Here is a 21963-nt window from a genome sequence, read left to right on the forward strand (position 1 = left end):
ATCATATGGTGAAACAAATAAGTGTAATGATCAAATATTTTTAGTGGTGTGAGGTTTATTAAAAAAAAAGTCATGCAAACATTACTTCAAAACAAATATTTTCACATTATATTAAGAGTGTTTTTAAGCTAACTCAGGAAATTAAGAGTGATTGATTATTTTTTATTTGCTACGACTAGTATTAATAGAAGTGGACAATATTTTAATTCCTAGCATGATATTTTTCTCTCCTTTAATTTATATTAGTGAAATGAAATCAATTAAATTTCATGTCTATTAAATACTGTATATATAAAATATAATTTTGATTTTGTAAAACAAGGGTATTTTTTGATAAAGGGGTTCAGATGAATCATTTGACACATCCTTAGCTCCATTCCTAATCTAGATGACTGTTAGACTCACAAGGAAAATAAATTGCTCTTTATTGAAAAGTTCAATCTCTATTTTAGGATTTGATTCGTAAAAAATCTAATTAAAATAGTGGAGAATTCTCGATCAATTACTACATTGTCAATCAATAGGCTATGTATAGTATTATCGACAATGTAAGTACACTTGAAGGTCAAAATAGTAACCTTAAAGAGTACTTTTAATTGTCAATACTATTATACTATCGTCCGACGATCGCGTGTGGCCTAAATGTTTAATTATCATGTAATTCAACAAAATTTAACAATTTTGATCTAAATAATTTATATGTGTTCAAAATATCTTCAAATACATATTAAATATTAAATTGAAAACTCAATTACAACACTTGATTAGGTGACTCCAAAAAATCGAAAACTATAAAATTCAATAAAGTTTAAATTCTGAATCTATTGTTGTTTCTGGTGCTTCTTAATTAAGCCGCAGTTTAATTAGAACCTCATCAGCTAAAGTTTATCTATTTAGCATATAATATAAGTAGTGCAAATTTGACCAAATTAAATATTATATCTCATGATTAGAGAAGGGGATGCTTTGTGTTTTTTTTTTTAATTACCTTAAATATATATGTGGAAAAGTGTTTGTTTGATGTCATTAATTTATTAATCTAATTATAGGGATTAGATAGTATCTTAAAGTGTCTTTCTCTATAAGTAACTTGCTACAATATAATAGTATAAGATTCAACAAATTGAAGAATCATAAAGGTATTATTATATTCTAGTGGGTTAGGTAACACTAGAAATTAAAGAGATACTGATCATAATCAAATCAATATTCAATCTCAAAGGATACAACAATAATTATATATTTTAGAATAATTTTATAAATGAGGTCGGGAGAAGATATAGTCTGAAGAGAGCATAATAAATATAAATTATATGGTATCTTTTTGTAGAAACTCATATTTTCAATAAATTCTTTCCTTAAAAAAGGTGAAATGAGGATGAAAAGAAAATGATAAGATGAACGTAAACAAAAGAAGTGATGTAATAAAAATTAAAGATTAAGATATTATGTGAATACTAACCAATGTTATTAATTAATGAGAAGATGACCACTTGAGCAAATGAGACTGGCCCCTGTTTCTCCCGCATCAAAAGTATGATAACACTCTATTTTTGACTATTTTAATCCTTAATTTTTATATATTTTTATTAAGAATCGTATCTTTCGTAAGCTAAAGATATGTTATATCTTGTCCATACCTTCTACTTAAAGAATGAAATGCTCATTAATTTGTGATAAATTGGATTACAGCTAAAAGTGCATTAATAGTGAAGAAATTACAATAAAACATGAGAGATGTGACAATTTTAAGATATATAAAATGTGACAAACTGAATTTTCTTTGAATAATAATAAAAACATTACTTATTGGAACAAACTTAATTAATTTCAACTTTCTATAGAGTATCAATTAAACACTAATAAATAAATAACTTCACTTATTAACAACTCTTTTACGTTGTTTGAATATGATTGATTTCTTTGACGATCATTCCATTAATAAAGCTTGATAAAGGACTTCGTGAAGATGTTAAGTGTTAAAGGGAACGTCTTCTAAATCAATTGAAATAAACACCTCAAAATAATATTTTTTTTAAAAGTCAAAGAAATACGCAATTATATATCCCCTCTAAAATAGGAGTGCCCAATTAGCTTTAACAATTACATCATTAACAAAAGGAAACTTGTCTTAATTTCTAAACAACTCTCTAGAAATTCGACTAATTATAACAAACTTCCAAAAATGTCCAAACACATTTATTATAATCGCGCACATCTTAATTATCGCGATTAATTAATAAGTTTGCTTTAGCATTGGCTTGTGAACATCATCATAGAGTCAATTAATCCACCTAATCACATCTAATTAACTAACTAAAGTACTTATTTTAAGTACTCAAAATAATTCTAGACTATAATGTCAACTTAAAAAATATTTTCTTGTAAATTATTCCATTATTGCTTGTATATATGAGATAAACTTTAAAGAGAATAAATAATGGTTTGACATTACTATCTACTATATCAAAAATTCAGATCTGCAACAATAATTTGTTTATGTGGAATCATCCAATACCACAAGATTAAAACTAAATACTCCATGAATCAGACAAAAATAAAATTATTATGAAAAAAATAAATTAATTTATTGAAACTATGAGGAACACTAATTTCTTTTTTGTAGCTCTAAGTTATGGCACAAATCTTTTTGGAAGATATAGGACCAATAACAACATGACATTTGTTGAAAAAAATTACTTAATGTGAATGATGATAAGATCAGAATCATACTAATTCTTGACTTTGGTTAGATATTAGAACTAAGGTTCTCTCATGAGATTTTCATGTTTAACATTTGGAGTTTATGTTTGAATTATATATATTGATGGTGTAATTTTCAAAAATATTATCAGTATATTTTAACATGTTATAACATGATATTAGTTAATTATCTAACATATTATTAATAATAGTCTATAATAATCTGATTGTGTAATATATATTTTTTCTAGTCAAAATATATATAGAAAAAAGAAAGTTTTGAAGCAATGATAAAATTATCTCTTAACTTATAGGTTATGAATTCGAGTCATGGAAGCAATCACTAAGACTTGTATAAGCATTAGATTATAACGTCTATATGAGGTCCTTGTCCAAATATTATTAACGTGATATTTTTTTTTTAATCAGACTTGAAATTGATAATATACTTTTAGAAAACGATTTATTTAATTTTATTTCTTCTAGTTCGACACACATTTCCACGATCATTTTTTTTTACTTTATAAAATTTGCAATGTGTTTGGTGAGCTAATTATTATATATGTAGTGATATGTATCAAGAAAATTTCTTTTGGTCTTTGGACGCAAGCATTATTGTGAATCTAGTGACAAAATCAACTATTCCCTAGAAATCCTTTTTAGTGGTTCCCTCTTTGCAATATATGAAATTAAGCAAGATGAGGGGAATGTTCTTGGTGAGATTTAGTAGTTTTTGTGAGTAATATCATTTCTTATATTGATATTATTTTGATAAATCTATGCCCCATAACATCATTTGGAGCAAGATATATGTGTTCTTGGTAATCAGATTGCATGAATTTCATATTAATTGTATATAAAAGTATAATCACCATTACTAGAATTGAAAGACAATAATTTAGAGCAAAATTTGTAAAGTTTAACTAAACTCACCATTGTCAACCTCAATTATATATATAATAAATATATTAAAATGTATATATATTATAAGATCATCCTTATTATAAGCCTATCAAATTCTGAATTCGCTAATATTTTAAGATGTAAGTCAAATACTTTTTTGCAATATTACATTCCCATTCGTGTAGCCCTTTCATGTTTGTTGTATTCATCCTCTTTCTTCTCCCCCCTTTTTATTATTATTATTATTATTATTATTTTAGCTAGTTATTACGATATATATTGATTCTTTTGATACTTGTATTATTTTCATTTTAGCAAGAATACATTAATTGACGACAAAAAAAAAAACATCCTACTTGAACAAGAAGATCAATTCTTGCATATATTATTTGTGTAAATGTAAACTACCAAAGTCATATGTAGTTGTTGAGAATTAAGTTCCTCAATACTAAACAAATGTCGACGTGTTTTTTTAAGATGAACAATAAATGCGACACACACGAGTTTCCACATAAGCCTTTGACAACTATTCCGCTTGATGTCTCGTATTCGCACTGAAATTTGTGGTATATTATAGTTATTGATTTTGCGTCAACGCTTTCAATATGATTTTTTTATATTTCCAATATTTCAATTTCGAAATATTTGATTAAAAATGAAGGAATCCTAACTGATAGTACAACCCAAATATTGACTCTTTGATCACTAGTTATGAATTGACGGAGACATTTTCTTTAACATTTTTAACATAAATAATTTAAATATGCCTTCATAGTTCATAGTTCATACTATATAAATTGAGCAAATTTATCATCCGTTACTTGTCTATGTCCTTATCGTCAAATACTCGACTCAAATTTTTGTCTTATTTTAAAAGATTTTACCACTTAAACCTAATTACGAGATTAATCGATTAATTAACATCAGACCACGATACACTTCAAAACTTAAATTTATCTGACCTCATATAAAAGACATAGTTGATCCCACACTCATACTTTAACGATATATTTATGAAGTTATATTACTAATATATTGCGTCCAACTATAAATATATATCCACTAATGTGGGAGCCTCACAGCCGCGCAAGCTGAAAGCAAAATAATCATATGGACGGCTCTTTTATAATATGCATTGGAACTAGAGAAATTATTAGGTAGCAACTAGCACTTGGAGAATCAAGCCACATGCACTCAAAAATTGAATGATTGTAAAATCACTTGCGGTTACAATGCCTCTATCGAAGCAGAATAAGTCTAATACTCCAGTCTTGATTTTCAGAGATTTCATTTCGATCTATGCCAGGAAACTTATATCTTTATATACGAAATTACTTTTTTTTTTCTTTTTTTTTTTCGCTCAGAGTCCGGAGTCTACATTGGAGCCCCGACTAAATTCGGAGGGGAGTGCTCTCTCTCTTCTATGTCAGCAAAGGAATTGTTATTCCACATACGGTTACAATGCCTCTATTAAAGCAGAACAAGAACTAATACTCCAGTGAGTCCAACCCCAGTTTTCAGGAATTCCATTTCAATCTAAGCCTGAAAATTCATATCTTTATATACGAAATTATTTTTTTTCTTTCTAAATTCCTTTCCTCTTATCGTCAAGTGGTGGAACACTACTTTCTTTTTACTAGTTCTTACATAAGCATTTTGTAGAACGCATTGCAGGGCTACAATATCTCGTACACGTACTATCATGAAGTTACACTCTTTTTAAGTTTGAAATCCACAACAACATCATGAATTTCAAAATTATGTCAATATCCTAAATTTTTAACTTACTCAAGTACTAGTAATTATTTTTCAAAACGATCGAAAAGTGGCTAGGCCTTGCAATATTTGCCTTGTTCCTTTTGTGGCCCAAAATCAAATAATTGCGGCCCAAACATTGTTCATATACCTGATCCCCAATTTTAAAGCCCATTTACACAGCCCAATGGCCCATTTAATAAAACGCCGTAGTTTCTAGAATAATAATAGAATTGTTTAACTCGATTTTTTTTCTACACTCACCTTCACAAACCCTAACAGCGTAGCTGATCGCCGAGCAGTTTTCCGGTTCACCCTGCCGGAGAAGTTGTAGCCGTTGGCCGGTTTGTTCTATTCTCTATGTATCTATATGTACAAACTTAAAATATGTTCTGTTCTGTTAAAACTGAGTGCGAAATTATATAATCGACGTCGAAATTGATTGAGATTTTACATGTTCTGATTTTTGAATTATCAGGATAGTACTTAGAAGTGATGAATGCATCATTTTGCAGTGTTTTTTTTTTTCTCATTTAGGCCGAGATTTTGGGAGGTAAAAAAATGTGGTTTTTCTTCAAAAGTGCTTATTTTTAAAAAATAACTTGTTGTTTGGATGTGGGTAGCTGGTTTGGAAGTGAGTTATGCGGATATTGAATTCGGCTCAAGTAATAACACGTATAGTAGCTGGTTAGAGGATAAGTAGTTCATGTATAAGACCAATACGGTGTTTGGTTTGCAATTTTAAGACCTGCTTAACTAATATATTTGTAAGTTATGAGGAAATATAGCATATTATTATATGCAGGATAGAAGGTGGATAATTAATACATTAATAACCAATCTTGCATAACTAATATCTACTAAATTAATACATTAATTCCCTCATAACTAATCCAAGCATTATTAATACCTTCGTAATTCTAACCAGTGGCGGATCTATGAAGGGCTGTGGGGGTGCCACGCCACCCCCGAACTTCAACGGAAACTCTATATATACATAGGTATATATATATATAATATTTATATAAATATAAAGCGTGCCACCCACAGAACAAAATTGGCTTGTGGTGCCACGGTAGGAGGGCAACTTTAGAAGGCTGATGTTGCGGGTTTGAATCCCATTTGTACCTATTTTTTTGAGAAATTTTCTGCATACGTTTTTTAAGAAAAAAAAAGACACGTTTTTTTAAGGAAAAACAACTGGCACAATTTTTATTTTTATTTTTATAATTGTTATTGACTTAAATTAAATTAATTACGTTATTACTCTTTTGACTTTTCTTTTATTTGATTAAATACTCAATAAAAGTGTAATGTCTTATTATTTATATTTTATTGATTGATTTATGATATATATCGAAAAGACGAATAATTCAATCAAATATAAAATTAATTTAATCGATAAGTCTATTTGGTACCCACGGACTCTAAATCCTGAATCCGCCATTGATTCTAACCAGCTACCAAATAATCCCTTGGGTCGTTTGGTTGGAAACAAGTTATCCATGATTAATTATCCTGGGATAAGTTATCCTAAGATAAGTTATCCTACCATGTATATGGAATAGCTTATCCCATCAATATGGTATAAATGGTGGGATAAGTTATCCCAAACATGACAACCAAACAAGACACCAAAATTTTATCCCAGGACTATTTATTTTTATCCCTCACACCAAAACGACCCCTTGTGATTGACCAAGATTTTGGAAGAAAATAAGTACTTTTGGGGAATAAAAGCTGATTTTCTGAAGTTAAATATCGTAGCTTGTGCCCAAAAGTACTTTTTTTAAAAATACTTTTGGGACAAAATTCTCCTTTAAGCACTTTTTAAAGTTTGGTGAAACATTAATTGCTGCTCAAAATTGTTTTTTAAAATTTATTGGCCAAACACAAACTGTCTCTCACAAAAAAATGTACTTTCTTAAAAAACACTTTTTAAATAACATACTTTTCAAAATAAGCTGATTTTAGAAGCTTGGCCAGATAGACATGTGTTTTAGGATGTCTTAGCTAGTTTGTGGTCCTAACATGTTTTAGCTTCAAGTCAGGTGTTTTACTCCAAATCGTCTATGGATCCCAATGAAAATGGGCTTACTCAGCTCACTCCTAGTGATACTGGTGGTGATAATGAAATAGCTGGTGTGGATAACGGAGAAGAAGAGCATAACTCGAGCAAGAGAAGATCAAGCTCTAAGGTGTGATGAATCTTTTGAAAGTTTCTTTTTAACCATATTCAATATACATTTAAGGAGTAGAAGATAAACATCTAGACAATGGTGAAATTTTGTGACTGTTAAATGTTATAATAATCTGTTATTAATGATCTTGCAAATTTTCTGGTAACTGTTTCTGTTTATGTTTAGAATACACCATAATATTAGGCCAGACATGTTAAAAGGACACATTTTATATTGGTTTGTGACCTTTGGGCATTTTAATGTGTATGCTCCATGTTTTGTTTATGCTTCTTCCGTATAGAGGGTGAATATGCTGAGCTAAAAGGGAGTTCCTTCTATTGTTACAGACTCACCCCTGGTATCAGGGTGTGGACACTTGAACTTCAAAATGGCATGTATTTTGTCAATGGTCAACATCACATAGAACATTCCAGAAATTTGATGTGTTTAAGATCATGATATATGTTATATGAGATGAACCAGCTTAGCAATTGTGAGTCATCTAAAACCTGTTTAGTTTTATTATTCTTATATTGGATAAAATGGGATGTTCTTCCTTACGAGAACATCACATCATGGAAATGAATACTTTTTAGTGCAAATGTAAGGAATTGGGGTTTTAGTTTTTCATTCTGGAAGTTAAGCTTTTATATAGGTCAGTCAAAGAAGGTTCCTTCTGATTTTAGTGTGATATTGGAATTTAGTCATAGCATTTGATTTCCTGCGAAATAAATCAGAGTTGTGTATTTGGATATTACCCTTGTGCAACCCTTTGTCCCGGCCACTGTAGCACATGTGTCACCCAGGGCATTAGGAGCATGATGACTTGAGCATTCTAAATACATGCTTTTCATTATCTCTTTGTTACTCGCTCCCCTTTATTGCTTCTGCTTTTGATAAACATTTCCAATGATTTTACATCTTTCAGCCTAGTTCCCGTGATTATGAGGGTGAAAGAGAATCTTCAAGAAGCAGAGACAGAGAGGGGGGAAAAGGATGTGATAAGGACAGAGGTAGGAGCAGAGACAAAGATAGAGATCGGGAAAAAGATCGCGATCGTCGCCACAGCGATCGAAGCGAGAGGAGTAGGACTAAAGGTAGAGATGATGATGCTAACGTTTCTGATGGTGGTCCTGAGAGCCGGGAATACTGGTAATCATTACTCACTGTAATCACTTGTGGTAGAACCGTTGACATATGTGCCACTGCATTTTCAGTGTTCTGGATTACCCACTGTATATTGTCTACTACTCTTTTTCGCATTATTTCGTTATTGTTACTGCTCGTGTTTCTGTATCCCCTTTTTTGAACTGCTTTGCTATGCATAGGAGGGTCTATCGGAAACAACTTCTCTATCTCTACGAGGTAGGGGGTAAGGTCCGCGTACACTCTACCCTTCCAGACCCTGGTTGTGGAATTACGTTATGTTGTTGCCTTTTCATTGTTTTGCACTTGTGCCTTTTGCCTTCTTTTTGGTTGGGGACAAGCGGTGCATAGTGTATTCATGTCCGTGTGCTTTTTGTTGGTGCAGGCAGAAAGATTATGATAGAGAGAGGGATGAGAGGCACAAACATAGGTCAAAATCTTATGAGAGAGAGCGGGAGGAAAGGCATAGACACAGGTCCAAATCATATGACAAGGATAGAGAGGAAAGGGATAGGCACAGGTCAAAATCCTATGACAAAGATCGAGAGGATAGGCACAGGTCAAAATCCTATGACAAAGATCGAGAGGATAGGCACAGGTCAAAATCCTATGACAAAGATCGAGAGGATAGGCACGGACGTAGATCTCACTCGAGGGGAACATCTAGTCATAGGTCCAGATCACGTTCTGGGTCTCGTTCACGCTCCAAAAGGTAAGGTGTCTGCTGTCCATGAAAAACTGATAATTTATAGTGCAGGGAGGATTTGCTCACTATTGCATAGACTGATAGTTCTCATTTTTCTTTGGTTATGTTGAGGAATGTGACATAGCAGCGGAGATTTCTTGAACCCTTTTTCCTTTGGTTATGGAGATAAGATAGTTTTCAATGGTCCAATTGTTATTTCTTAAGTTGCCAAGGAGTAACATGGTTATTGAGGGTTCATTTTATTGATGCCAACTTGTTTGACATTGAGACATAATAGTAGTTGTTCCGGGCTTTATGTGATTTCAGTTATGAATGTAATTTTGGTTGTAATAGAAAAACCAGATTGATGAAGCTAATGTTAGTTCATTCATTGGCGTTGATCTGCAGATTACACAGAAATATCCTCACTCTTATGATAGGTAATTAGTTTCTGAAATGGGACACACTCCCTTGTTTTTAGGGGTCGGGGGTGTGAGGGTAGAATATGGTTTTTATTCATAGGAGGACAATTAAAGACTTAAGCTCTTGGAGCATCCAAGGGTATGATGTTCAAGAAGTTGGAATGAATACAATGGAAGACCAGGTATTCAAATCTCAACAGATGCAGAAAAAAAGAAGAAACTAGAATATTTTTTCAATTTGTCTAAGCCGTGGTAGACATAGTTACCATTGTAACAGTGGAAGAATGTATACCTGGAATAGTGCAGGTGCGCCAAAGCTGGCTCAGACAGTAACTTTTAGGAATTTTTTTAGCTTAGATGAGTTGGAAAAAACTCCACTGGGAGTGGAAATCGTGGATATGTCACTACTAATTGTGATGGTAGAGAGTTTAATTTCTCTTTCTTTTCTATTACTTTTTTTTCTTTTTCTCTTTTTGGTGCTCTTTTATGTGGGTGGGTTGGGGAAATAAGTTAGTACTGTTGGTTATTTTAGTTGAAGGGTTTTGAAGCATTTCTCTAACTGTTCATACTGATATGCTTGTAGCAAAAGGGTCAGTGGGTTTGACATGGCACCTCCTACTTCTGCTCTGTTATCTGGTGCTCCTGCTCTTATAGGTACTTACTTATTCTTATATATTGGCAATATTTTGGTAACTGTTATTTTTTTTTCTCCTTTGGATGTAGTGTGGGAAGTTCTTACCAAAATGCATGGTTTCATTTTGGTATGTCGCTAGATTGACTGTTCACATTTTATTTCTGTTGATCTATTGTTCACATTCTATTTCAATTGCTTACTTGGTTAAATAACTCCGAAACTGAGAAAATCTTTGGTTTTTGTTGTCTTTGGTGTTGTTTCTTTGTTTAGTATGTCTTATCTTATGTTCTAAGAAGGCAACGTTGGGCTAGTTGCCCCACTGTGCTGACAATGGGCGTGAGCCAACAGCTCTAGCTTTTATGTTCAAGGAAGACAATAAAAGGTCTCGTTCATCTTCAACCAGGGATTTTTTGTTTGGTAGCTTTCAAGTTATTTCTCCAAATTAATTTTGTAATATTTACTGAAGAATTATTTGAGGAAACATTGAAGATGTTCTTATTGTAATAGCCAAAGTAAAAAAAAAAAAAAAAGTAGATCTATATGTTCAATGGTCCTTCTCATTGATGAACAAAGAAAATGTCCTCATTTTTATCCCTATGAGAAGCTTCTGCAGGTCTACTCCCTGGCACTGCCCCAGCTATTCCTGGAATGCTTCCTAACATGTTCCCTTTGGCCTCTGGACCGGTATTTTCTCCCTGTTGGAAATATAATATATTTTGTTCATAATTTTTTTGAATGATTTTAAATTTATCTTTGTTTGTGGCAGCTTGGAGCTATTCCTGTTCTGCCAGTTCAGGCAATGACTCAGCAGGTATTAGTTGTCTCTTCAACCACTTCCTTTTGTTCGATGTTCCATGATTAGCTCTCTGTCTGCTTTAATTGAATGCTCTATTATATTGATGATATTTCAGAATGGTCACTTGACTTTTATAGATGTAGTGCAACAGAATCTTCTTCCTTCCATCTTATCTAATTGAAGGAAAATGTTAAATGTCATGCTCTCTAAATTTCACATTTGGCATAAAGTTTTGAGTTGTAGGTTAAATTTCAATAGACTTGAGGAAATATTTTAGTATCAGAATTTATTTGTGAAGTTATTTGGCGGATCTTCTTAGAGTGCTTATTTCTCAGGCAACGAGACATGCAAGGCGAGTTTACGTTGGTGGACTTCCTCCAACTGCAAATGAACAGGTAATCTTTTTCATCCTGTAGTTCAAATGTTTTGAGCTCCCTATATTTGTGTGGAGTTAGTTGAGTCAGAGTTATCTTTGTTTATTAGTCTGCTGGTGGTTTCATAACTATTTGACTCATGCTCCTTCATTAGTCATCCCTTCTTCATAACTTATTTAAGTCCATCCATGTTTCAGTCTTGTATCAGTTCAAGCATTTTGACATTTCCTTAGCATGGCTGGGGAGGGTTTGAATGTTTTCCATTTTCAGTCGAATAGCCCTTGTAGCTTCAGCTTAATATTTGTTCGACTTGCCTTTCTCAATATCCCCTAATGATATCAATTCCTAATTCGAGAAATTGCATCAGTTGTCAACTGAAGTAATGAACTTGAAATTCATGTGAAAATTGATATCATGATTCAAGCATTCCCTGGAGAAGCTTCTAGAATGCCACTATGTTGACTTTTTGATCTTGTCGTATAAAACAGGAGTGGGTGATGCTTTTTGACCTTTAAATGAATCTCTTAACGCCTCGGGAGATTGCATTTAAGTCATTAATAGCAGAGATATCAAATCCTTACAGTGCCAAAATGTTCATCAATCAATATAAATCACCAACAAATACAAAGGGCCCCCAAAAAACATCAACATCAACAATTACACCTCAATCCACATATCAAAAGCAAAGAAACTATGTAGGAGTATTCAAGGAATATGCTAGCTACGCGAGTGAAAACATTTGTTTATCAAGAAAATAAGATGGAAGAAATATTCTTCATTTTATACGGGATCCCTCAAATTAGGGTTTGACTTACATAACATTAATCTATGCTTATATTGGAAATTTTGCAACTTCGTTTTTTCTATTAAATGGGAAATAATATCTAGAACTAGGAAAGCACCTGTTCAATAAATTTTGAACTTATAGGTTACAAATGATATCCTAGAATGGGTAGATCGGACTTTATCTTGTTTCTTCTGCCCGCATAACACAGGAACCTTTAGAGACATATTTCACTTATTTGAGCTTGTAGATTCTGTCTACTGATAATATTGTCACCGTGCAGTCAGTGGCTACATACTTTAATCATGTTATGTCAGCTATTGGTGGAAACACTGCCGGTCCAGGTTAGTTACATTGAACTGTCTTCAGGTCTTGATGCAACTATGCAGTACCCATTCTTGGATGCTTTAATTTTTCACTATGTTTTCCAGGTGATGCGGTCGTTAATGTTTATATAAACCATGAGAAAAAGTTTGCATTTGTTGAGATGAGATCTGTGGAGGAGGCCAGCAATGCCATGGCCTTAGATGGCATTATCTTTGAGGTAATCATCCTTCTAGTTTTGGGATCAGTTTATATTCTGAATGCTTCTGAATCACCTGCAAAGACAGAATGTGAAAGGTTGACCTGGATTCATGTATAGGCTGGTATTTGTTAAAATTTGGGAATTGATTTTACCCCCTTTACATTAGTCTGAGGCATGTATTTGATTGATGGTTGTGGTGTTGTTTCTTCTGTGTTGGTTCTTTTGTTTTTTCCTGCTGGCTCCTTTTACTTTATAGTAGTTAATTTTTTGGCATATGTAGGACTTGTTTTATATGTGCTATAGCTTTTGGAATAATTATTTTTAGCATTGTACTATATTTAGTTCACATTGGAGAAAACTCAAACTTGTGCTTATATCGTCTCTTTGGGGCTTTTAGGGAACACAAGTTAAGGTCAGAAGACCGACCGACTATAATCCCTCTCTGGCTGCAACTCTTGGTCCGAGCCAACCGAATCCAAACCTTAACCTTGCTGCAGTAGGATTATCACCAGGATCCACTGGTGGGCTTGAAGGTCCTGACCGTATTTTTGTGGGAGGCCTGCCTTACTATTTCACTGAAGCTCAGATTCGGGAGTTGCTGGAGTCCTTTGGCCCTCTTCGGGGGTTTAATCTGGTCAAAGATAAAGAAACTGGAAACTCGAAAGGCTATGCGTTTTGTGTCTATGCTGATGTGTCAGTAACAGATATTGCCTGTACAGCTCTGAATGGTATTAAGATGGGTGATAAAACTCTTACTGTCAGGCGTGCAAGTCAAGGTACTTTACAGCCTAAGCCAGAGCAGGAGATTGTATTAATGCATGCTCAGCAACAAATAGCACTGCAGGTAAGGTGTATCCTTTTGTTACTCAATTTGTTGAGCTTTTTAATCCATTCCTCGGCTCTTTTAGACTATATATTTTAGGCTGTCAAATTCTTGTACTATTTAAGCGAAAAATGGCGACTGACCACTTGGCCCTTTGGTTTGCTTATGGAATTTGATTTGCAGAGACTCATGCTACAACCTGGAGGACCTCCTACTAAAGTCTTATGCCTAACACATGTGGTTAGCCCGGATGAGCTCAAAGATGATGAAGACTACGAAGATATAGTGGAAGATATGAGAATGGAATGTGGGAAATTTGGTAAATACATTGTCACTTCAGATAGATGCATCAAACTAATCAATGTTTTATTTTACTTTTTGACGAGTCGAGCTTCGTATTTGATAGCTCTATACTAATCTTCGCAATTCTAGCCATAAATTTAATTTATTTTCTGGGTTCCTTCTGTTGATGTGTGACATGTATACTATATTTTCTTCAATTTGCAGGTGATTTAGTGAATTTAGTCATCCCACGCCCAAGGCCCGATGGTGAACCTACACCTGGGGTTGGAAAGGTTAGTAATTTAGTATGCATTATGACGCTTTATGCAGAATTTTTTTATTCACCAATGTACTTTAAAATAAATATAAACTGTGTATGGTACTCAACATGAACATATAAACAGAAGTGCCAGTATTGTTACGATGCTATATAGGTGGTGACATAATCGCTTGGTTTTGTCACAGCAACAACTGATCATATAATATTTCAACAGGTCTTTTTGGAGTATGCGGATGTGGAGAGTTCTTCGAGAGCTCAACAAGGATTGAATGGCAGAAAATTTGGGGGAAACGAAGTTGTTGCTGTCTTTTATCCAGAGAACAAGTTCTCCGAGGGGGACTATGAGGGGTAGGGTAGGTAGTATCTGCTCTTGAGTGCACTCTCAGCCAGACAATGTCTTGTATTGAATAGGTAGCTAATGTTATATCATTAACGTTGGAAATGTTAGGTCGGTGTGGGGATTTTATGTAACCAGCTATAAGACTGGCTGCTACTTAGATAGCGATAGAGCTAGTAGGAAAGCAGTTTGCCTAGTCAAAGAGGCATCGCGTGTTTTGCCCGTGCATGGCTTTACTTGCAATAGCCTGGTCTGTGCATTATTACTTAGTGACACATTGATATCGTTAACCATCTCGAAGTTCTCTATCTCTAGAACCAGAAAGTTATTGTGGCTAATACAAAATTGTTATCTCAATTTTATAATGGTAGTAGTTGTGAACCTTGTGCCATCCTCATCTATGTGAAGGGAGTTTCAGTAAAGCTAAATTTACTTTCAGTTAATTGATTTCTGCACTTTGTACTCTCAAATAATCGATATTTCATTAGTTTTAGTCTTTCCCTTCATATGGCAACTTGATCAATTCTTTTGAATTCATTCGATCATTTTTCACGTTTGAATATCCCTCCTTTGAAATTGATTGAGTGAGTTTATCAAATGCTCGACAAGTTTCATACATTACTAGTTTCTATAGACTCGAGTACCTACTTATAATGTTGTAGGTAAAGAGTGTTTTTTTCTATAATTTGCTAATGATTTTGTTTAACTATTAATTTCATGCTTTATGACAAATTAAGTAGTTTTGTAGTGTTTGTGTGGGTAAAAAAATTGTTTATAAAATTGAAAAGTTAATGCAAATAGGCTCTAAAACTAAATAGAGGAATTCATATTAGATTAAAACAATATCTAACCAAGGTAATTTCATGAGGATGATGATAACTAACCTTATTATTGTCATTTCTCTTGTAAAGATATATCGACGTTACTAGTAAGCACATTTACAGTATATCTGAACTTGTACAATAGCTTTTTCATTAAACCAATAACAACACATGCCCATGGAGAAAAAATAGTAGAAAAAGTCTTGAAATCAAAATTAGTTACATCGACATGATCAAATAAAAAGTTGACCTAATTAGAGTAATTAAAAACTTTGGGGTACATATTAAAATTTCGGATTATGAGAGTTTCCAATGCTTAATGGGAATCATTTTTGGTAGGAAAATTGTAAGAGCAATCTTGAATTACCAATCTTCTGCCTCCAGTAATTCAGTATCACTAGTTTTTGCTCCCAAAGTGATATGACCATGACTATAAAATATTTGGTGTAATGAACCATGCATGCATCAGTAAGATAAACAGATCTATATATCCATTTTGCTAACAGTGAGAGCAGCCAGCCAGCTCTCCCACTCCAAATTTGCAGACAAACCAACACCTTGCTGTCTAGAGTGTCTGTCTCTCATCCAAGTGCTCGGGGTGATGAAAACATTCACTCTATTTCCTGCACACATCCCATCCCCGAAACAATTAGCAAGAAATGTATTATTGATGCTGCATGTTTCTTTTGAAACAGTATACATAATGGCATAGGTCAATACATGCAGGCAGAGAGAAGATGAATTCCGTTACTTAACTTAAAGCAGGGGAAGTTGATGCATTGTTATCATTACTCTTCTTTTTTACAAAAGTAACAAACAAACAGAAGCTTTAATTTTACATGGAAATGACAGAATTTCCAACTGGCCAACATTAGGAAGGATACGAAATCAGGAATATGAAGCTCACTATCAAAATACTAGCTTTAGCTCCCACACAATTGGTAATAATTTTTGGTGATTTTCCTCCCAACTATCACATTTTGTTAGCACCATGGCATATTATCAAAATTTATGATCAATTATGATGCCATAAGGAACGTGCACAAAGCTCACTGTCAAAAACTTAAAAAGAAAAGAGAGTAATCTGCAATTGTTTCAGTGTCACATGGTTTACACACACTTCAAGACCATGCAGAAAATACTTTTAATTTCAACTAATAAGCGAGTACGAACCAGAAAGCCAATATTTACTAACCTGCTACTCCTTTTTGAAGGAAAAACTAGTCCCCTTTTCTCCAGGCTTTTAAACCCATCTATTGCAAGGGTGCAGCATCCCCTTGTTCAAAATAGAAAGCAAATCACATAAGAGAAAAACCTTGAAAATCGAAATCAGGAATGCAACCTTCAATTTACGGAGGGAACCAGTAATCTCTTCAGACAGTAAGACCTGAGCAGGAGCAGGCACGAATCTGAAATGACAGAGGTCATTAATCTTTTTGTCAACATCGAAAGTTATTGCAGGAATAAAGGAAAACCACAAGAAAATGAGTCTCATTGCTCAGTTCATGCAATCATCATTCTTTCAAACCCCAAGCTCCCAGTTGAAACATTTTTAAGAGTTAGAACTGTAAAGATCCCTTTGAAATCTGATGTTCTAGAAAAACACTTTTTCTCAGCAATTCAATTGTTGAAACGTTTTTACTCTAAAATGAAACAGCACATACTTGCGCTTTCCCAAGCGTGATGGACAAGATTTTAGTTTTTCTTTGATAACAGTAACACGGCGTAGATGTCTTTTCTGTTTTTCTCCTTCCTCTCTCTCTATTTCTTGAATGATATCCGGTAAGCTGCAGGCACAAGAACATATCACAATCTGTACAGAAGGCAAATTCTATTTAACTGGAATATGATTAGCCTGATATTCTAAGTATTAGCAAACCTATCAATCTCTTTGGAGAGCTGTGCTGCTTTTGTTGCTTCAGCTTCTGCTTTCAACTGTTCTTTGCGTCTAGCCCGTCGATTCTTCTCAACTTGTGTCAGCATTTTGAGCTTTTGTGGCCTGAATAAAGTTAATGATGTATAATTTCATTTAGTGTTAAATGAAAATACTGATGACTAGCAATAATGCACTCAACGTAACATGAAATGCCAATGACGCTAAACTTAGCACACTGCAAACTTTCAGAAAAAAGTTTGGATCACACTTACTGGAGACTTAGCACACAATCTAACTCAGCTACATTAAGGAAGGATCATACCTCTTCACATTAAAAATATGATTTCAGATGTAGTTGACTTAAACTGAACATATCCAAGCAACCTTAGTGATATACAATGTACTCATTCAGCAACTTTAAATAAAAAGGGAAGACTTTCCAACGGGAAAGAATCTTGAGCGACTCTATCCTTTGCCTTAAGCTATTGAGTTCAATGCAAATTCTTTTACATGTTATCATAAGATTTTGGTTAAATCCATTTTTCACCCAAAAGTCAGATTTTCTGTAACCTGTGAAACCTCTAACAACGAGTGGGACAATATTAGAGATATACACAGTATTTCATATCATGTGCGCCTCAAAGCATTTCCTAATTGCAGTACTGCTCAGTTATCAAAATATAAGAGCTACTAATGCTGGAAATAAGAACTTCCCACTGAATATATTATTTCCTAATTGCAGTACTGCTCAGTTATCAAAATAATGTGAACTTCCGCATTAGCTACAAATGTTGGAAGAAAATAAGAGCTACTACTAATGCTGGAAATAAGAGCTTCCCCATCAGCAACAAAAAGTAAGCAAACAGAATAGGGCAGAACTGGATTCAAATAAATAAGAATGAAGGAAGCATGAGGTTTTAGATCATCAGTGATAGCAGTACATATATCACCTTTGACTTATAAACATCCATCAGCTTAGAACCATGTGAAAACTATTAAACATGCAAAGCCACATAAATAAAACAAGATTGTGTTTCTAGTGATCAAGAATGATATGGAATTGAAAGTAGAATGTGACAATTGTGAGTCACTAACAAAAACGAGGACAATGCAACGCATGTTACCATTGTAAAGTTATAGTAAAAATGTAGGACTTAAAGCTAATTTGGGTGTAATCAGTGTCCAGAGATTGAAATGTAATTAATTTTACTGTCAGCAAAATTAATCATGTAGTTAACACATCGAACTGTCACATGATTAATTTCTCTGAAGCCTAAAGCCTAAAGATTGTCAAAGAAGCCTCTATTCACTACAAACATGAACAGACACAGGTGATTAAATTCTAAGTAAAAGCATAATTTTAAGTACTCCTGAATACTAAGCTAGCAAAGAATAGAACATGTTTTAACGCTAATACTATCATGACAGATGAGCAATATAGAAGCTTACCTTTTATCCAAATCTGTTTTTCCGTCTTCCACTAGATTTTCATTCTCCCTGTCACTCCCACTATCCGCTTCAAGGAAATACATCTGAGGAAAATGAATCTTCAGTGCATACTCATACCGAGTATAAGAAAGCATAGCCCATGATGCATCTGCAACGGCCATGGTCAAAAGTACTAACAAGACAGTAACAGCTTAAACTTACATCTTCTTCATTAACTGCTTCTCCAGGAACAATCAATGGAATAGGCTCCGGCCCCAATTCATTTCTATAAATTATCTGCATTTCATCTGCAACAGCACAAGCTAATGCATCCTGAATTGAGAAGATATGGAGCGAATTATTAATTGTATGGACTAGGAGCTTGGTAATGGCAAAATATGACATACAGAACAAATTTTACCTGATGACTTTCGGATGGCGGATTGAATGAGCATCCTTGAGGTTCAACTTCCACGGCAGGTATAACAGACTACTTGGGTTTCTGTCACAGGCAATGCATATAAAATTGATTACATATACTAATGCAGATTTGTCTTTTCCCTTTTTGAAAAGTAAACTGATGCAAAATCTTCTAGGAAGGTAAAGAGATGGAACTAAGAAGAAGAAGACAGGGAGGTACAAAAAATTTACACCAAGGGGTCGTTAGAGAAAAGTTATGCGAGGACTGTAATGTAGGGATTGTGTCTTAGGGATTAGAGTAATACAAGGATTGTAATGCATGAATTATATTATAGGTTTAAGTATGTGTTCTGTTTAATTTTAGAAAATGATCAAATACATGACAGTTAATTTGGTCATTTTAGTTGTTTTAATACTGAGTTTATAACATCATAGTAATGCAACCAAACGAGCTTGTTTCACCAGCCAACCCACCCCAGCTGCTGAAAAGGGAAAATTATGAAGATACTTCGCCCCGCAGCAGCAGGAAAATACAGAAAATCAAACCCTAAAATGCAATCACAATCTAAACATGCATCACATATTTTGAACAAGATCTTTAGACAGCCTAGAGCATCAACAATGCTAAAAGGAAGGATTTCAAACTGCCAAATTGAGGCATGAGCAAAATGGAAAAGAATCCAAGTTAGATTTTTCTTTTTGGATGCATGTTATCTTATTTGATGAAATCTTGTATCAGTTACAGATCATAGTATCTGCATAATCTAATTCGTCAAATGAAGTGGTGAAAGTGTGTCGAGTGAATGGAAAATTAACTGAATCAATCAATCAACTATGCATCAATCACGAACATAGTTAGAATCAGCTATAATGGGTCACTACATCCATTTTGCTTTATTTGGGTCCATTACCTTCCACGATAAAGGATCTTTTATATCCAATCTCATGCCTCTTTTTTCCTTTTTACTTTTTTACTCATCTATTCTCTGACAGGATAAGCATAGGATGTGCAAGGAAAAGGTTCATCACAAAGATGCTTTTTATATGTGATGTTTTCTTGAAAATAAGAGATTCAATTGACTTTAGACAACTCATTTTTAAGAGGACTTTGAAGTAATCATTGTAAGGCAATAATAGTAGTGCTCATAGAGAAAGGCAGGTTGCATTAATAAACCCTATAGCAGGTATTGCATCACAACTTATAAGGACAAAATCCAGCTGATTTAAAATATGTTTTTCATGTGAGGACACCAAAATTGAAAAGGAAGTTCCTGACAAGTGGCCCCAAAAAAGATAGGGAGAGGAGAAAAGAATTAAAAAATTTCAAATACGGAAAGGAGAAAACAGTGTACCTTTTTGGTTTTGATGACCAGGTCACCTGCAACAATGCAATGAAGGCTGTATCAGAAAAGTCATTTTACCACAAAAGTGATGAGGAACAAAAAGGCTCTAATCACAAGGACACCTTTATCATCCCAAATGTCAACCATGCCAGAGTCTCCACCAGCCAAATCCTAATCACACAAAATTATGAAGAAATAAACAATGAGGATCCATTGGGCATGTGCATTCAAATGAATAGATTTTTCCCCTATTGAGAGATGTGCAATATGGCAAGGAAGCAGCAGCCATAACATCTTGCAATTGGTGAATTGAACATTTAAAATGAAATACTGAACAACCTTTTGATCCTGTTGGGCAGTATCTTTCGCTATCTGAAGTTTACTTTTCTTCTTGGACTTCTTCCCAGTTGAAGAAGGTACAGGTTCAACAAAGGCATTGCTTTGTAGCATACTATCACATCGAAGTACTTTCTCCCGGTGTTTTTCAATTTTCCGTTTGACAGAAAGATCTGGATTATAGACATAAAAACTTGTCACATAATCGTTAAAGAAGGATTCACCAACAAAAAACGACAGAACTGCAGTAAAGGAACAAGGAAGATGCACCCATAATGAACATCAACTGCTAAATATTCCAGTGATATAGTACTTAAGGTGATTCTAAACTTCCCTCTTCTAATTCTAAAATGTCAGTTACTATCTCCAAATTTTGTCCGGCTTCGTATTACACCCAACAATTGGATGTGAACAGGAACCATTGACTGAAAGTAACACCCAAACTCTACGGGATACCGAACTATTTTTTCTACTTGTTCTTAGTACACAATACTCTTGAATGATTCCACCAAAACAAAAATTCTGGAGGAGATTATCAGAGAACTCAGTTATTTCCCTGCATATCAAAAAATTATTCCTAAAGAAACAACCATTTTTCACATGTGGAGCAATCCAGTTATCTAAACAAAAATAGTTCAGTACATCTGTTGAAACGGTAAATAGCATACATGCCAATCCATCAAACGACTATATCAACTGCTAGAACATATACGTGAATGCCAGCCTGATATCAAAATAGCCTTTTTTTTAACCTTGTTATGTACTTGAACAAAAGATATTTTCTGGAAATTTTCGAACAGGAAAAGAAGTGTTGAAAAATAGAATACCTCTGGATTTGTCGACATAAAAGAGAGTCACTGGGAACTTGAGCAAGAGAACTGCCAGAAAGAGCATCTTTAGTGGAGTTGTCAAAGAAATCTTCAATATCCTCCGAACTTATGTTGGCTCTCCATGCCTTCTTCCCTTTCCTTGAGCTCTTATTCTTCCCCATCTCTCTACTTAACAAGTGCGGTAAAAGGAGCTCTTATTCTTCCCCATCTCTCTACTTAACAAGTGCGGTAAAAGTCATATGAAAATCATGGTTCCAAAAACAGATTTAGCATTAATGT

At 33.9% G+C, this 21963-nt stretch overlaps 1 protein-coding gene and 1 pseudogene across 4 annotated transcripts; one reads left to right on the forward strand and one right to left on the reverse strand.

Annotated features, from left to right (window-relative positions):
* Positions 1–7380: 7380 nt before the first annotated feature.
* Positions 7381–15052, forward strand: LOC125811436 (splicing factor U2af large subunit B-like). 4 transcript variants are annotated; one of them, XM_049490923.1, is made up of 14 exons: positions 7381–7559; positions 8470–8693; positions 9073–9207; positions 9286–9399; positions 10378–10448; positions 11033–11112; positions 11195–11239; positions 11560–11619; positions 12666–12726; positions 12814–12926; positions 13306–13752; positions 13915–14050; positions 14239–14306; positions 14508–15052. In XM_049490923.1, exons 1-14 carry the CDS (start codon positions 7434–7436, stop codon positions 14643–14645), a joined length of 1818 nt encoding a protein of 605 aa, XP_049346880.1. In that variant the 5' UTR covers positions 7381–7433; the 3' UTR covers positions 14646–15052. The 4 variants fall into 4 exon arrangements, with proteins under 4 accessions (XP_049346880.1, XP_049346881.1, XP_049346882.1 ...); XM_049490924.1 differs by having other exon boundaries at positions 11042–11112; XM_049490925.1 differs by lacking the exons at positions 7381–7559; positions 8470–8693; positions 9073–9207; positions 9286–9399 and adding an exon at positions 10699–10810 and having other exon boundaries at positions 10384–10555; positions 11042–11112.
* Positions 15053–16694: 1642 nt separating this feature from the next.
* On the reverse strand, positions 16695–21849 carry LOC125811886 (ribosome biogenesis protein NOP53-like; annotated as a pseudogene).
* Positions 21850–21963: the final 114 nt, after the last annotated feature.

The sequence above is a fragment of the Solanum verrucosum genome, unplaced genomic scaffold (assembly GCF_900185275.1).
Source record: "Solanum verrucosum unplaced genomic scaffold, falcon-dt-bn FXZP01000238.1, whole genome shotgun sequence".
Taxonomy (NCBI): Eukaryota; Viridiplantae; Streptophyta; class Magnoliopsida; order Solanales; family Solanaceae; genus Solanum; species Solanum verrucosum.

What these genes read in the sequence shown, in the direction of transcription:
- LOC125811436 (XM_049490923.1), top strand. Translation starts at nt 7,434, where the DNA reads ATGGATCCCAATGAAAATGGGCTTACTCAGCTCACTCCTAGTGATACT. An exon ending in TCCCTTTGGCCTCTGGACCG is followed by an intron (nt 11,113 to 11,194) that starts GTATTTTCTCCC and finishes TGTTTGTGGCAG; the next exon opens with CTTGGAGCTATTCCTGTTCT. An exon ending in AGCAACAAATAGCACTGCAG is followed by an intron (nt 13,753 to 13,914) that starts GTAAGGTGTATC and finishes TTTGATTTGCAG; the next exon opens with AGACTCATGCTACAACCTGG.